The 17483-nt window shown below is 37.3% G+C and overlaps 2 protein-coding genes across 6 annotated transcripts in view; both read left to right on the forward strand.

Annotated features, from left to right (window-relative positions):
• The first annotated feature begins 700 nt into the window (after positions 1–700).
• CTXN2 (cortexin 2) lies at positions 701–12593 on the forward strand. Of its 3 annotated transcripts, none has more exons than XM_076003635.1 (4): positions 701–1389; positions 2543–2594; positions 3163–3197; positions 12111–12173. In XM_076003635.1, the coding sequence occupies exons 1-2, from the start codon at positions 1078–1080 to the stop codon at positions 2549–2551; spliced, it is 321 nt and encodes a 106-aa protein (XP_075859750.1). In that variant the 5' UTR covers positions 701–1077; the 3' UTR covers positions 2552–2594; positions 3163–3197; positions 12111–12173. The 3 variants fall into 3 exon arrangements, with proteins under 3 accessions (XP_075859750.1, XP_012618992.1, XP_012618995.1); XM_012763538.3 differs by having other exon boundaries at positions 712–1389; positions 12111–12593; XM_012763541.3 differs by lacking the exons at positions 2543–2594; positions 3163–3197 and having other exon boundaries at positions 713–1389; positions 12111–12593.
• A 4633-nt stretch (positions 12594–17226) lies between these two features.
• Positions 17227–17483, forward strand: part of SLC12A1 (solute carrier family 12 member 1) — a 92600-nt gene continuing 92343 nt past the window's right edge. For all 3 annotated transcript variants that reach the window (XM_076004333.1, XM_076004332.1, XM_012763537.3), the window contains exon 1: positions 17227–17315. The gene's annotated coding sequence lies outside the window, so the exon portion shown is untranslated. The remainder of the gene's footprint in view (positions 17316–17483) is intronic.

Here is a 17483-nt window from a genome sequence, read left to right on the forward strand (position 1 = left end):
CCATGTTTTCGTAAGACCATCAAGTTCCTAAATTAATAAGTACCCTAAATAACCATAAAGTTTGTCTTCACTTCATTATTGAACCTGATTACACTTACACTATGTATTTTCAGTCTTTTTTTCTTTTTACATGAACGATGTCCCAAGTCAGTACCTACATTTTACCCAACCACATGACAATACAATAGTCCATAAGGTGAATAATTAAGTTTATAGGCAATCTACAGGTACTTGCAACTCGTAGGTTCTGGATACCGTATCAAAACATAAATAGAATTGGGAACCTTATAACTGAGTTCGGAGTAACCACCAGACCCCTAAAATAGGGATGAGAAGGGAGGTTTCTGTTGTTTTGTTTTGCTCTGCTTTGCCTTGCTTTGCTTTGCCTTGCTTGCCCTGCTTTGCTTTGCTTTGCTTTCATCGTGGTTTATGTTTGGAATCTACATATTCAACACTGTGTAGAAAACGTGTCTGGCAGCAATCTAGGGCATTATCAGAGCATTCCTCGACACTATTTTGGGAGAGAGGTCTCGCCGCTCAACATTTCAGCACTAAGGACAGCGCTCAGGAGCCTAGCCCTAGAAACCGTGAGGAATTCAGTTATTTGTGTGGAAGAGGAAAAGGAAAGAGCCGGGGGCGAAAGAACTCCAAATGACGCAGTCAGTCTTCAGTTAAACCAACACACCTTTCACTCCCATCTTTTCCCCGACCGGATGAGAAGAAACATGGAAGAATTTAGCACCTCCTGTTCGACTGTGACCGCTGCCACGGAGCACAGTAAAATGCCCGCGGCACAGCCAGGAATGCAGCAAGGAGAGGAAAACAAGGATTTCAGCAACAAATGAATCAAAGCCCCAGTGCTTTGGGAAGTAAAGATTGTGATGGACCCTGATTGCTCACCTGCAGGGGTGTGATCTAAGCGAAAAGGAGAGCTTATCTTTTTCTTTCTTTTTTCCTTTCTTTGTTTTAGCAGATTGGAAAAATAGAGCCTGTTGCTGCTGCAGCGGATTCCTTTGCCCCTCTCATTTCCCACCGCCTTTGGGTGTCACGTATAGACGCGGGCAAACGCTCCCTCACATGCACAACTCGAGCGCGCATAAATGTTTTGCACCGCCACGCCGAGGAAACCCAGGCACATTTTCCTGCAAACACACGCGCGCGCGCACACGTACTTCGGGCGGGCGCCCACGTCCTCTGTCCCTCACCGACCAGGCACAGACATTGACACGCGTAGGCCAGGGGAGCGCTAACCGCCGTCCCGAGACTCCACGCAGGTGCCCAGAACGCGCCTCTCACGTTGTGCCTGGAACCGGTCAGCCAACGCAGACAAACCTGCCGGCACTTAAGTCCACTCGCTGGATTTCGTCTCCATGGCAACAAGCATGGAAGGTGAGACGTCGCTGCCTGCGAAGTAACTTTCTCCCCCGTTCCCTCCGCATTGACTGACAGGGTTCCAAATGCAGGTCCAGATGGGAAGTACGTCCTCATTCTCTTGCATTTGTGAAGCCAGGGAACCAGAGGTGGGGTTGGGGGTTTGGGGGAGCCTGCAAGTCAGATGAGTTCAGATTCTGAAGGGGAGAGAGCGGCCCTAATGCTTCCGCCGCTGCTGATGCTGCTGCCAAAAAAAAAAAAAAAAAAAAAAAATCAAAGGATGTGTTGCGTGTGTGCAGATTGCTGATGCTTCTCCCATAATGTTTTGTAGGAACTTTCCATGCTTCCTCGGTTTCATATGTAGAAAGAGAACTGGAGGCAAACAACGCAGCATGATAATGATGGCCTAGGTTGCTCTAGTGAGACATTTTGAGAATTTTCAGACCAGGTTTCCCAGTGCTTTGGAAGGAATGAGTATCAGAGTCCTTGAAGAGCCCTCCAGAGATTCTCTTAAGAGATAAATTCTCTTAAGGTTGAAATCTGATGGTTTTGGGGTGGATTCTGGCAGATCCCCAGGTTTTGGATCTCTGGAAAACCCTGAAATGTATGCACTTCACTATGATGAAGACATCTGGGTTTGTAATTTAATTTAATTTGATTTCGACACTTTCCATTCCTTATGATTAACTAACTCTGCAGCTGTGGATTCAAAAATGCTCAATTTTTCTCTTTACTTTTAATAAGATTTAATGATCTTGTATATTTTATGTGGGATGTATATGTATATGGTGTATGTATGGGAGGGTTCATTATTTTTTAAGCTTGAGTTTTCTTATACATCTCATTTCATGAAATTATGACTGTCATATCATTATCATTAGAGATTATTATATCTAATGACCAATACTAAAGTACTTTTTACCCAGAACATTATATTCCACTCTAATAGTTACTATTTCAGATTTATTGTCTGGAATGTCATTACTAGATAAATAAACAAGGGGGAAAAAAACCTGTTGATTAAAAAAAACCAGGAGTTTCTTTAATTGGTACATACGTTTTAGCATTGGCTTCTGCAATTATGCATTCTTGCATACAAATTAGACAACTTTATCTGAAAAGTAAATTTTTATATCTTCTAACCAGTAAACTTATTTTACTTATTTCACAGAAGAAATAAACATCACATACAACATTTATGAATATAACAGGCTATATATCAGGTATAAAAATACTGTTATCTTTTCTTGAGTACTTACAGTGGTATAATTTGTAATAATTGATCACAAAAAGATGGCTTTTTATTTATTGATTGCTAACTAGGAGCCAACTTCATGAGATTTGGGCCTTTTAATATCTACAGGTAGACCCTTAGTCCAATCTTATGACTCATCGGGACTTAGATATCTCAGTGCCTGACAATTGCCATAAAATAAATGATGTACTTTCAACTGAGTGGCTCATTTCTAAAGTATCTAAACATTTATATCAGTAAATATGGCTCAAAGCAGTCTTTTATCATTTGCAGTAGTATGATAAAAATATACTTAAGTATTTTAATCACAATACATATTGATCCTGATATTTAAATTATGCAATGTTGATTTTTCCCTTTTTTGTAGTGTAGCATATTTAAAATAATTTTACCACTACCCGATTTTACATTCTACTTTTGTTTTGAAAATTCATTTTTTTTCTTAACTATTTTTTCCTCCTATTTTTTTAAAATTTACAGTTTTGTAACTCCTTAATATAAATTTTCTCATATTTCTTTCATTTTCTATTTCCCAGTACACAAGATATTAAGATGATGTTTTCCTCCTGAGGTAGGCATTACAATGTTTTATAGAACCTAATGATTTTTTACTTTCCAATCTCTGCCAGTGATTAAAGTGAAAATGCATCTTTTATCTATAATTGTCAAATATTTTGGATGCCTTATTAATTATGAAAAAGTCAGTGTTGTAACTGAAGACTTTTGTTTTTAATAATATTTTGTTATTAACAATATTTTTATATCATATTATGCTCTGCATCAATAGAAAGTCACAAAAGTCAGCACTTAGCAGTATATCCTCAAAAACTTTAGACTTAGTATTGAAATGAGACAAATTCATTTCAGAGAGCAAGTAAAATAGAAATTTGGGGCAATTATTTGAAAAATTTAGGCCTGAAATACAGATATTCCAACTGCTACATATATGGTATAAATTAGCTAGACCATCTATTTGCTGAACATATTGTTAGGCAATTGCTAAATTTTTACTTTTATTTGCTTATTTAGATATAGTCTGCAGTAATGGCCAGACTTCTTTTCAACTTTTTATTATTATACTTTCAGTTGTTCTCCTTCACCTGTATTTTGTTTTTATATTTGGTATAAAGCAGAAATTTAAGATGAGTATAGAAGTCGAAATTTTTCCTTTTAAAATATTAATAATACATCTGTTCCTTCTCAGCCCAATTTTTTTTTGTTAAAAATGGAAATTCATAGTTCGTTGGATCCCAGATGAATTTATTTGGCTATTCTTTTAAAAACTGAATATTCAGTCATGTACTTACTATTGAAAATGATTAGTCTAATCACTTAAACTTCTGCACCTTTAACTTTTGTGCAAGTAAAATTGTTTTCGGAAGTTTCTTTACCAGCTGACTCCATTTTCTCATTACCCATCACTCCTAAATCCCCTTCAATTTATTGTCCCTCCTGGACATTCAACTAAATTTTTGTAATGATACAGTTCTGAATGCCAAACCCAAGGCCCTGGTTTTCAGTGCTTAGATTCTATTGCCACTGCAGAATTTGACCTTGTTTACCAGCATCTCCTTCTATTAATAGAAACCCTAGCCTCGTTTCTTACAGGAGAACTTCTTACTACAGACTTACTCATGATCCTGAGCACTTCTTATATAACTCCACCAGGAGATCTTGTTTTTTCTTTTTAGGAGAGGCATTCCTTGAAATTCATTGCTATGTTTCTTCCATCTTCAGTCCTTTCTGGTAAGAGCAAATAGAGCTTAATCAAATTACAACAAAATAGTCCTCTGGATCAATCTAGGACAAGTCTATCTGGCTTTCTACAAGATAATGCTTTAAATCATTGAATTCACCTATTATCTTCCTAGGTCTTACCTTTACTAGGCAAAACTCAACAATATTTTCCTTCTCTTAAGTTTTGATCTGCAAATACTTTTATGTACTGAGATATCTCTATCTTGGACAAATTCTTCTACGCAAACTTTGATGACAACACTCTTAAGATATTCTCCCCATCAAAAGTTTTATGCTGAACAAAATGATCTGGATTCATTTATTTAAAACTGTCTATTGATTTTCTACTGTGTGCCATGCATGAGTACCATAAATTCACCAAGTCCAGAATAAAATTCCTCATTTACTTACTAAATCTATACTTTGCTCTTATTTTCCTTACTTTGGTTAATGAAAACACTCTCTTTACACTTGTCCAGGCTTAAGAGAGTGGTGTCATCTTTGATGTCTCTGTCTCTCCATGTCCTACCTGTATTCCATCAGTTGCCAAATCCTATCCCTCCTATTTTTCTAAATATCTTCCAAACCCATACCCTCTTCTCCTATACATCTACTGCCTAGTGTAGACCCTCATTGCTTCCCACCTGAACTATTTCTTTTTGATGATGCTCTCTCCCTCAAACTTATGTCTACTTCAATCTCATCATCTAGCCATTCAACCTTTATGCAAATAAATTTCAAACTTTTACCCCAGCCATCAAAATTCTTCAAAATTGGGCTCCAATCTCCCTTTTCAACATTTTGTTTTCCATACTCCCCTTTGCATGAACCAAATTGCTCACTGTCCTCTGTACAAACCCAGCACTATTCTGCCTTCATATTTGATGCCATGCTCTTTTCTTCTTCACATACATAAATTTTTCTATCTTTCAAGACTCAGTTCAAATACGATCTCTTACAAGAAAAATTTTCCTGATTCCCAAAGGGGTGAAATCTCTATTCCTTCCGTATTTGTTTATCCTCTTTGAATCTCCCTTTTTTCAGCATGTTGAAAATAATAATATCATAACCATATGGCTGTTATCAGGATTAAATAAAATCATATATGTAAAGTAGTATTTGATACATAGTAGATTTTTAAATACAAGTTTGTTTCTACCTCCCTTTTTTATTGCTTTTATATACATTGTTTTATTCTTGTTTATATGTGGCTCCTCTTCCTTACTAGTTGGAATCTCTTTGAATAGAGAAATATACTAAAATATAGTAACAACTGAATAAATATGTTTGGATGAAAGTATAGTGAATATATAGAGTATTACTTTACATATGACTTGACATACCTAATAATAGTATTATTACTTTCTATCATTTGCACCACATTCAATTTAAGACAACATTGACCTTTTCAGGCAACCACCTCACATCTTTGACTCCTACTAACTTTTGATTAATTGCAGTTTACAGACTTATTTTACATGAACTGCCAAGTCATGTCTCCTCTATTTGGAGTTGGTGCATCTCCCTCCCTTTCACTTAAACACAGGGATTTAGAAGTATTTCTATTAAATGTTATGCTCTGGTTTTAACCCAGAATTTTGATCATCAGAATTATTTTGAATCTTGATTCTGCATGTTACCATATAGTTTCAGCCAAGCTTTCCATCAAATTTAATAATCATTACTTCAATGTCTTCAACCTAGTCACTGTTCAAAAACACTAAAGGGGATATAGATGAAGTTAGATCTTTGTGATACTATGTTGGAGACCCATCTCCATGATTGCAGACCCCAATATTTATTAGGGTAGTTCAGTCAACTAGGAATCTGCATTAAAATACTATTATCCAGATATAGCTCATGTCTTTCCCCACAAAGATATCATGGGAGACTATTAAATGCATTGCCAAAATCACTAAACCATGTCCATACTATTTTTCTGATTCGCCATGTTAGTAGCAAACTTTCAAAAAGGAAGTGAATTTGGCACTACTTATTAAACTGATGTTAACTTTTAGTGACTTCTTAAATGTTAACAAATTACCTGTTAAATAATTAATTATGGATTTGCAACAAAGATTATACTGATATATAACTTTCACAATTCCCCCTTAGTCCTTTTGAAAATTGAGACATTTGTCCATGTCCTTACTTCTGGCAGCTTTCCCATGGTTAGTAATTTCTCAAAGGTCTTGAAAGTACATCTGCAAGTTATAAATCATCTGATCTTGGGAGTTTTAACTCATTTAATGTGGTTAAACATTATTCCACTACATCTTTGTGATAATTATTCTACTACATCCTTGTCCACTTATACCGTTTGGTGTTTCGTTTTGTTTTTTTCATTTCTAAAGACCATTCTACATTGGTTAAAAAGGCAAAAGTAGATTAAGTAATTTTGCCTTTCCTTTGTCATTTGATAGCATTAACCACCTTGCCCAAGTAAGGGGTTTACTCTCTTATTGGTCAATTTCTTGATCTGAACATATCACATATGAAACTGTCCCACCTTGAAGACTTTGCAATGGCCATTTCCTCAAACTTTAATGCTATTGCTTCAGATATTTTCATGGCCCTCTCCAAGACATCATTCAGGCTTGGGTCAAGTGTTAGCCCCCTAGAGAGGCCTTTGCTGATCTCTTTAACTAAAGGAGTGCCCCTCATCCACCATCATTTTCTTTTCTCTAAACTTGCTTTGCCTTCTTTCTTAGCATTTATGACTATAACTTCCTGCTTTATCATATAGATATACATATAGAGAGATAGGCATTTTAAAATAATCATATCTATTTTCTCCACTGGGATGTAATGCTCAGTATGGCAGGTACACATTCTTATCTACTTTGCCACTGTACTCTAGTACCAAGAACAGTACTGGCATATAACAGATACTCAATATATATTTGTTCATTGAATAAATTAAAATATTATTATATGTTCCCTACAGCTTTTTAAACTTCCTGACAGCATCCTTAAAAGTTTTGGGTCACTTCTTAGCATTTTTCCTAGTTACACTGCATTTCTTCTATATTTTTACCAATAATAGAAGAACAAAAAGTGCTTATAAATTATGTTTAAAGCCACGAAATAGCCATTTTTTCTATTCCTCCAAGGCAGTGTAAAAATAGTGACTTTATTTATTAACAGTGACTCTGTATTTATTGTTTAGAGCCCTACCTGATTCCAAAAGCTTTTGAAATATCTTAAAACATTTTCTTAGCTAAGAATAACACCCAAGTATGTAGAGAGCAGGGTCAAAGGAAGAAGGGATAATTATACTAGAAATCTTAAAGTCACCAGAATTGAATACAAAATTTAACTCTGTACTTTCAGATACAGATTGATGCCAAAGTAATATGACGACTACATACCTTTCCTTAGAAAGCAGAAGGAAAGATTCATTTTCACTACTTTGAATACTAAAAATCATGTGAGTCTTTCTGAGGATACTAAATAAATTTGATAGGAAAGAACAGAAACACCGAACTCTGAAAGAGCTACCAAATTTTGATATTTATTTTCAAGGCCAATTTTTGAAATCCAATAAAAATTTTCTTTTTCATTTTTAATTGAATAAATGTCATGTTTTCTGAATATTTAAAAATTAGATTTTTTAAAATAATAACTTTATTCAACAGAAATTACATTCTTCAACATATTTAATTTAACTCACTTCAAATGCTTATTAAATACCTATAGTATGCCAAGAACTATAGTCACTCTTTGAGAAGTAATTATTTTTCCATTAAACCTAATAAATAACTCACTAACCCACATATTTTCTAAAACTCTAAGAACAAAACATCTGTTATAGGTTAAACAAATTATAATATAAAATATAAGGGATTTTATATGCCTAACTAGGAAAATATCTTGTTTTAATTTAATAGTAGCAAATGAGAAGTGTATTTTATTGCTACCTCAACAAAATGCGTCTTTTATTTATTTGTTTGGTTTGTTAGTAGGTTTTAAGAAAAATAACAGACTCTAGTGGATTAATCACCGGCGAACAGACCTAACTCCTTGAGTGATCAGCAATGATGTTGTGTCTGTCTACATTATAATTTTTAAAAACACCTAAATAAATTTAGCTAACATCTTAACTATAATGATTTTAGGCTATTTTTACATGATAACAAAATGAACTAGCTGAAAAATGAATAAATCCTTAAAACTGCCCAGGTATTTAACTTTTGTGATGCCAATTGTTGAAAGTTGAGTACCCAAGCACCAGACTTTTGAGACAGAGTTTAGTTTGCTAGATGCTTATTTATTTGTTTGTTTATTTTACTTTTTGAGACATTCTCACTCTGTTGCCCCGGCTAAAGCACAGTGATGTCATCATAGCTCACTGCAACCTCAAACTCCTGAGCTAGAACAATCCTCCTGCCTCAGCCTCCCAAGTAGGTGGTCCTATAGGCCTGTGCCACAATGCCCAGCTAATTTTTTTATTTTTTGTAGAGACAGGGTCTTGCTCTTGCTCAGGCTGGTCTTGAACTCCTGACCTCAAGCGATCCTCCAGCCTTGGCCTCCCAGTGTGCTAGGATTACAGGTGTGAGCCACCGTGCTAGTTTAAGGAGGGTCCTTGGAATGCTCAACACCTATGGAAGAAGGGAGACTCAAGCAGGAGTGGGCAGAAGTTGAGCTGTGATATGAACCCAATGAGACAGCCTCAGCTGACCCCATTTGGAACTCTGGAGCTAGAATGGTCCTTCAGACTTGTCCCCCTTTGAGTCAAGATGGACAGGACTTTATATTATCACATCAATTAATTATTGAATATGGTCTTCCCTTGGAAGGGCCATGACCTTCCATGAGGCAGCTCACTCCAACTGAGGCAATCAGTGAAAGGCATTGACAGCTGAAGACTGTTTTGTGGCAATATTCCTTGCTGCTGGGCAACGAATTCTTCATTGAAGGGACTCTGTTGGACAAAACACAGTGTCCACCAATAAACCAGTCTTATTGCCTCTTTTTACCCACATAGCCCCTGACATAGCCAACTATTGTAGCCTAGCAAGGTTATACTCTAGTTTAAAAATAATTTGAACAAGTTATTTAGCTGAATCAATCTTACATGAAGATGCTTGGTCCAGCATCTCCATGTAGAAATATCATGCTATTCAGTTTCTCTGTTCATTAAACAAATGAGCCAGAGAGTGTATGGATCTCAACAGATGACCTTTAATCGACAAAAGCAAGAAAATTAGCAGTTTAGTTAGAAAAATTAACTTCAATTCCAGTTAAGTCTCAGAGTCATTAGATACTCATTCTAGTCTCTTATGAATTTTACAAGACAGTGCAGCAAGAACTCAATCTTCAGAAAGCTCATTCTGAGCCACTTAAATGTTCTTAAGCTTAAAAAATAAATTAAAGCATTTTCACTATACAATGTTTAGTAGGGCAGAAAAATGATTTAATGGAAAGAAATTCAACAGGGGCTTGAATAATATTTTTCCCTTTTATTGAACAAAAGTAAAAAAATATTATACCCCAGAACATTGCATATATCTGCCACTTAAAGTTTGAGGATAAAGCTCTTTTGCAATCCAAACTGTTATAAAACAAAACATTGATTGCATTAATTGGTATATTATTTGCAGAATGATTTTTTCTTTTTTTGAAACAGAGTCTCACTTTGTTGCCCAGGCTAGAGTGAGTGCCGTGGCGTCAGCCTAGCTCACAGCAACCTCAAACTCCTAGGCTCAAGCAATCCTTCTGCCTCAGCCTTCCAAGTAGCTGGGACTACAGGCATGCGCCACCATGCCTGGCTAATTTTTTGTACATATATTAGTTGGTCAATTAATTTCTTTCTATTTATAGTAGAGACAGGGTCTCACTGTTGCTCAGGCTAGTTTCAAACTCCTGACCTTGAGCAATCCGCCCACCTCGGCCTCCCAGAATGCTAGGATTGCAGGCGTGAGCCACCACGCCTGGCCTATTTGCAGAATATTTTTGAAAACTACAAGGACTAATACTTTTATTCTGCATTCCTTACCTACCATCCCTTATTCTGTCTCAGTTGCTTTCTGAAAATTGAGTCCAAAAAAATCTCAAGCATCAATTATTTTAATAAACATAATTCTAAGAAATAATCAGAAGCAGCAACAATAAAAAAGAAAATACCAACAATCTATCATTCTCATTTATTGGATGACAAATTTTGGTGATAGTTCTCTCAAAAAAGATGTCTGTACATTAGTAATCATTTAATTTAATTAACTAATTTTTTATTTTGGTTGATTTAATTCATTTATTAAGACATCAAGTGGGAAAAAACAGTTTTGTTTCAATTCAACATATACTTTCTAAACATTTTAGTTGTAGTTTTACAATCTCAACATTGTAGGGGCTTAAGAATAGAAACCAACTGGGAGGGAGAATGGGGTGCTTGTCTTGAAGCCGAGTTTGCAGAGAAAACACGCTGTTGTTTAACTTGGATTTTATGTTTATTTAAGGTGTTCTGAGAGCTAATGGCGATGGTGGGGAGGCGCCTAATGGCCATGGCTACTGCTGCTTGTTACTTGCAAGCTGCTATGTTGGGCACTGCTTGTGTTAATATAATTTCAAAAACATAATTTCTCTCTTTAAGAAACGGACATTTAGGCCGGGCGCGGTGGCTCACACTTGTAATCCTAGCACTCTGGGAGGCCGAGGTAGGTGGGTAGTTTGAGCTCAGGAGTTCGAGACCAGCCTGAGCAAGAGTGAGACCCCATCTCTACTAAAAATAGAAAAAAAAATAGCTGGACAACTAAAAATATATATAAAAAATTAGCCGGGCATGGTGGCGCATGCCTGTAGTCCAAACTACTCAGGAGGCTGAGGCAGGAGGATCGCTTGAGCCCAGGAGTTTGAGGTTGCTGTGAGCTCTGCTGATACCACGGCACTCTAGCTAGGGGAACAGAGTGAGACTCTGTCTCAAGGAACAAAAATAAAAATAAATAAAAATTAAAAAAAAAAAAGAAATTGACATTTAGTGTATGACGTGGCAGTGGAAAAGAAAATGAAAGGACATAAGTATAAAAGCTACGGTAGTGAAAAAGAGAGATGACATTATATCCATTTAAAAGGATCAGGCCTTGTACCCTGTAGTCCCAGCTACTGGGTAGGCTGAGGCAAGAGGATCCCTTATTCCAGGAGCCCAGGAGTTGTAGGCTGTAGTGAGCTATGATCTATGACCACAACCCTGCTCTCCAGCCTGGGCGACAGAGCAAGACCTTGTCTTTAAAAAAAAATAAAAACTTTAATTTAATTTAAAAATAAATAAATAAATAAAATAAAAGTATCAAAATCTGTGTCAGACAAAATGGCATTGGAGATAGACCTTGAAGTATAGGCTTTAAACAGCTTGACCAGTTTATGCTCCATGATTATTTATGTTACATTTACACGTGCAAAACAGAAGTGAAAATTAGATGACAATTGAGATCAAAGAAGCAGGGACTTAACCATCTAGCAATGAATCAAAAGCTATTAGGGTTCGCTATTTGATATTCACCTTCATACTGGATTTTATATTTAGAGTATATAGGCACAGTTTTATGTGTCCACAAAGGCAATGCCATGACTACTACAGTAGAAGTAGCATCTCCAATATTAATTTCACTCTGATCAGTATCTGATGTTTCCAAACGTCTTATGTGGGAGTTCAGTCAAGAGGGTTTAAAAAATGCCATATTTTGTGAAACAACTGCCTACCCAATTCCATACAAGGGTGAGACTAAACTGAGTCCAATTTTGTACCTAGGCGAAGAGGTGATTCCAGCAGGAATTGTGAAGAGCTGCAACCATGCACCCGTGAATAATGAGTAGTACCTACTGCGGCAACTCTTCAGCTAAGATGAGTGTCAACGAAGTATCAGCTTTCTCACTGACTCTGGAGCAAAAGACTGGCTTTGCTTTTGTTGGGATTTTGTGTATCTTCCTGGGACTTCTTATCATTAGATGCTTCAAAATCCTGTTAGACCCATATAGTAGCATGCCTTCCTCTACCTGGGAGGATGAAGTTGAAGAGTTTGATAAAGGGACATTTGAATATGCACTGGCGTGAGAGTTCCAGCTTGATAGGTTTGATGGTTATGCCATTGGGACACGTGGTGGATACATTTGCAATTACCTTGAGTGGGCGGGAGAGCAGTTCAGTTAGTTCACTGAGTTCAATAAACATCTGTGATTAATTTCTCCACCATGCTGAGTAAATAATAAACCATCGTTGGAATTTGTCATTTTCCTCTGTCTCCAAATGGAGGTGTCTAATGACTAGAGTATAAGGATTGCTGGAGCCATATATACCATTTGTATTCTTATTGCAAACATCTGCTTTGAATTTCTGCTTCCTTTCTTGTGCTAATAAACTATGCTAGAGCCTCCCTGCTTTCTCTCCTCTGCAAAGGTCAGGCATCCTTTCCACGTTCCAGATTCAGCTCCCCTTTAGCTTCAGAGAATCAGGTCTTAAACATAAGGAGCCTTCAGTCCAAAGAATAAATAGAATATGAGTTTTCTAATAATAGCCATAGGTCAGAAAGTTTCACGGGTTAAGAAAACTAACACCCAACTATTACAAGTAGCCACAGGGCCTAGAAGTCCCCAAATCTCACAAAGCTCTGATCCTTCTAGTTCTTCTCTTTGTTGAATCTCTTGCGATAAAATGTTATAGCTTGGGATCCAAACCAGACCTCCCTCATACTGGTATTCCTTCTCCTGCCCCTTGTCTAAATAGAATTAAAAAGGGAGTTTCTGGCATGACCTGGTAGAAAGAGACTCTCCCAGAAACAAGAAGTACAGTCTCCACGCTGCCACCATTGGAGCTGTGCAACCTTGGGCTAGTCATCTAATCCCTGTGGACTTCAGTGAGAGAGCTAACCAGAGGATTTCTAATGTTCTTTTCAACTTTAGTGCCCTGTGAATGCTATAAATGTACCTAGAAACTCAGAGATATGAGATGAATGAGGACTTTAAGATATCATGAAAAGTTTTTCAGATCCGGAGCCTAAACTCAGAGATTTGAATTCCAATATTGGCCCAGCCAAGAACTAGCTTTACGACCTAGAAAGTTTCTACATCTGTAAAACAAGGATAAAGACACCCATCCTTCATATCTTCAGGAATATTGAGAAGACCAATGAGATATAATGAATGTGAAAGCAATTTACAAACTATAAAACAGTGATTAGGCCAGGCGCCGTGGCTCACGCCTGTAATCCTAGCACTCTGGGAGGCTGAGGCAGGCGGATCATCTGGGCTCAGGAGTTCAAGACCACCCTGAGCAAGTGTGAGACCCCTGTCTCTACTAAAAATAGAAAGAAATTAGCTGGGCAACTAAAAATGTATAGAAAAAAAATTAGCTGGGCATGGTGGCAAATGCCTGTAGTCCCAGCTACTCAGGATGCTGAAGCTGGAGGATCGCTTAAGCCCAGGAGTTTGAGGTTGCTGTGAGCTAAGCTGGCACCACGGCACTCTAGCTGGGGCAACAGAGAGAGACTCTGTCTCAAAAAAACAAAACAAAAAAACCCACCAAAAAACAAAAAAGCAGTGCTTAAACATAACTTGCTGTCATTATTTATTATCCTCATCATCAATAGTAATAGAGATTTTCAAACCCTAAGAAGCAGTGTTAATGTCTCCAATCTTTATTCTTTTTATTTGAGAAATAAATGAAAAGGGAGAACTATACACTTCTAAAATTCTTTCCAGCTACGAAAGTCTGACTAGAGTCAGAATGAAGGAATACAGCAAGAGATAAATAAATATAAAAATATTTATGTCACTTGAGAACACAGAACTGCCAAACATATCAAGAAGGAATAAGACTAATATTTACAGAGAGCACTAAATTAGGTGCTTTCCATGTGTTTGATACTCTTATCAAGCCATTGAGTTTGGGACAACTATTTCCATTTTATTTTTTTGTCAACTTCACAGATAAGGAACTGAAACTGAGAGGTTAAGTAATTTTCCAAGGTCACCAAGCTAGGGCATGGCTGTGTTAAGAATTGAAGCTGGGCAGACTAATGTCTGCTGTACTCCTAAACACAGTCCTCCATGCTTCTACCTATCTTAAAAACATGATTACTGTTCAGGTCTATGGCACTCCCAGACCAGATGTCTTAGTGAAATTCCTTGATGCTTTCCATCTCAGAGTAGATTTAGAACATATCACTATTGGCTGTGGCTCTTCTGGACCAAACTCTCATCTCAGTGAGACTCTATGTACCCCAGTTGGTACAAAAGTGTAGACCTAGAACACCTCATAGCCAGTTAGTAATCTGGCCCTTAAACACCTCATTGGGCCACGCTCAGCTGAACACATTGAAAGTTGTATATGCTAGGAGATTCGGCATCTGTTTTGTGACCAAGGCTTTTAAAGTACTCTCCAAGATACACATTCAAGTACCACGAGTTCCATTTTTCTCCTAAAGAAGACACCCACCAAGACCCTCTATTTTGGTGACTAGAAAAAAACAAGGGCAGGTCTTTATTTCAAAAGAAGAAAGGTGCATAAAACCAAAAGACAAGAAAACTTTATGAAATATGATCATTGTTTCTGAAAATTCAACTCCCATAAGCTTTTCAGATATCACCAACTCCACAATATTATCTTCAATCCCACTGAAAAGAAATTCTATTAACCAAAAGTGTCTTTATCCATGGTTTTATTTGTGTACCTTAGACGTGTGTGTGTGTGTGTGTGTGTGTGTGTGTGTGTGTGTGTGCACGTTGGCGGAGGCAAGAAGGGTCAGCATCTGTATTTTTTTTTTCAGAACTAGCAATAATATAAAAAAATAGAAAAGGTTGGTTACAGTACAGATACAAGGTGGAAATTTTATTAAATGCTAATTCTTCTAGGAATAAATGCCCAATGCCATAGCCAGATCAGCCTCTAGTTTTGCCTTCCCAAGAGCCTCGTCAGGGAGGACAAGAGGAAAGACAGAGGCGTGGACCTCCACCCAGCTTGCCCCTGTCACCTCACCCACATGTCTGAAAGGCTTAAATCAGGTTCCCCTTTCAAGGTTGCCTTTATGGATGGTGTAATTTCTTCCGTATCCCCCAAACCATCTCCCATCTGCTCCAGAATGTCTGAATTCCCTTAATAGAGAACAAAGACTTTCATTTCACAGTTAGAGATAAAAGGCTTAGAATGAAAATGTCTAGTTGATGTAAGACCAAGACTAAAACTAATTCGCGCTACAGCGAAGTCAGGCAGTCAGTCAGTGAGAAAAAGGAAATTGACTGGTATCAGAGACATTCACAGTCTTCGGGAGAGGGATGAGGTTACAGAATAAATAGGTGGCTCCTGAAAGGTGTAGAAGGTGTTAGTTCACAGCTCCTGTCCTGGTTGGCTGGACAGAACTTGTTTGGGAACCCAGCCCCATCCTAGCTGTCCCCAGTCCTGATCTAAATAACCAGCCTCTCCCAGCTGAGTCTGAAATGTGACTAACTCCTATGCCTAAAACCCTTCTACATGGGGAGCTAGAATCCTTTGTTGAATAGATAAATGTCTTGTGCTGGTGGCCTTTAAGAGCAGAATGAGTTCAGGTACATACTTATAATTCTGTCTCTATTTCTGGTACAGCCTCACGACATTAGACTGATTGGTTACCATGACATTTACCTAAGAGAACTGAAGGGGTTTTACTTGGGTATCTCCAGATTCTTTTACCTCCTGTATCTGTTTGCTAACTTACCTTTACCTTTCTTTTAAGAGGCAAAGATATAATACCTATCCCAGTCTCTAACGATTCTTAGAATCTTAGATAGGGCTAAGTGAAAGTCTCCAGCCAGTTGTAAATAATGCTGAAATAGTAGAAGCAAGCACTGCCTATAAACTGTTTATGTTCTAAACCCTATACACAAATTAACTCATTTAGTCTTCAAAATAACTCCACAACAAGGTGGGTACCATTATTATCCATATTTGCATTTGTAAATGAGAAAATTAAGGCACAAGGAGATTGAGTAACTTGACTGAGTTCAAACAGATAGGAAGTGGCAGGGCCAGGATATAAATTGAACATTCTGACTTCAGAGTCTTCTCTTAACCACTATATTACACCACAACCAACCTACTCAGACAACTGAGAATCACTTAGTTTCTTATAAGACACAAGGAAGACTCGTTCAATCATCCTGATTGAAAACCAGTGACAGAACCTGCAGGGAGGAATTGTTTGTGCTGTGTTAATAATCACCTACTCACAGATTTGGAAAAAAAAAAACAAAAAACAAAAAAAAACCTTTCCTCCGCAAAACTCAAAAACCAGATTTGATAAAAAATGTTTTGCCAGTTGGAGACAAAAAGGTCATTTAGTAGCGCCACTGGGAAACAAACCCACAGTTTTATTCCTGCTTGAAACAGTTTTCCCACTGGGCAGAAATATTTTCAATAAATCATTGATTTCACTCTCAATCTGCTCACTTCCCATGAAGAGAGGATTCAAGGTAGTATCTACTACAAGCAAGAGAAAATAATTTCAGATGCCATTTTCTAGTTACAAAGTACAGACATTATCTCTGGAGGACTATATTTTGGTGCACATACTAAACAATAGGAGATCACTAGGGCTCATCTGAAATAAGACAATGGGACGCAATTTATTTAGCCCCAAACGGCTAAGGCAACACTCACATTTTTTGCATGATTGGAGTTAAAGCAATCTAATTATCCTTATGAATTAAAGAGGCTTTTTTTTTTTTTTTACTTTCTGTCTAAAAGGATTAATGGTTTACTGCTAGTTGCCAGTTGATGTGGTACTTAAAGTTTGTTCCTCAGGGCTAATGACTGGGTGGGGCTTACAGTGCCATTCCAGGCCAATCACTGCACAGTCATCTCTTTCAAGAAAGGTTCTAACCAATCAGAAGAAGCCTAACGATCTGGGCTGAAAGCTAAGTTCCCCATATATTCCCCGGTGATGCTGAAGTGGCATACGCTTTCTCCGAAGAAGGCTCCTTGGTGGTAAGTTAAACATTTCTGGGCATGGTAAAAAAAAAAAAAAATCACACTTAATATAGTGCCGTAAAGTAGATTCTGAGGAGTGGAGTAAAGGTGAGGACATCAAGGAAGGGCAGTGATGTTTTTAGAGAAACTAAAAAGATAACAACTTCACTTATAATTTCTCCAGGA

This window comes from Microcebus murinus, chromosome 6 (genome assembly GCF_040939455.1).
Source record: "Microcebus murinus isolate Inina chromosome 6, M.murinus_Inina_mat1.0, whole genome shotgun sequence".
NCBI classification, from domain to species: Eukaryota; Metazoa; Chordata; class Mammalia; order Primates; family Cheirogaleidae; genus Microcebus; species Microcebus murinus.

Coding starts and splice junctions, on each gene's coding strand:
- CTXN2 (XM_076003635.1), top strand. CDS start 1,078: ATGCACAACTCGAGCGCGCATAAATGTTTTGCACCGCCACGCCGAGGA.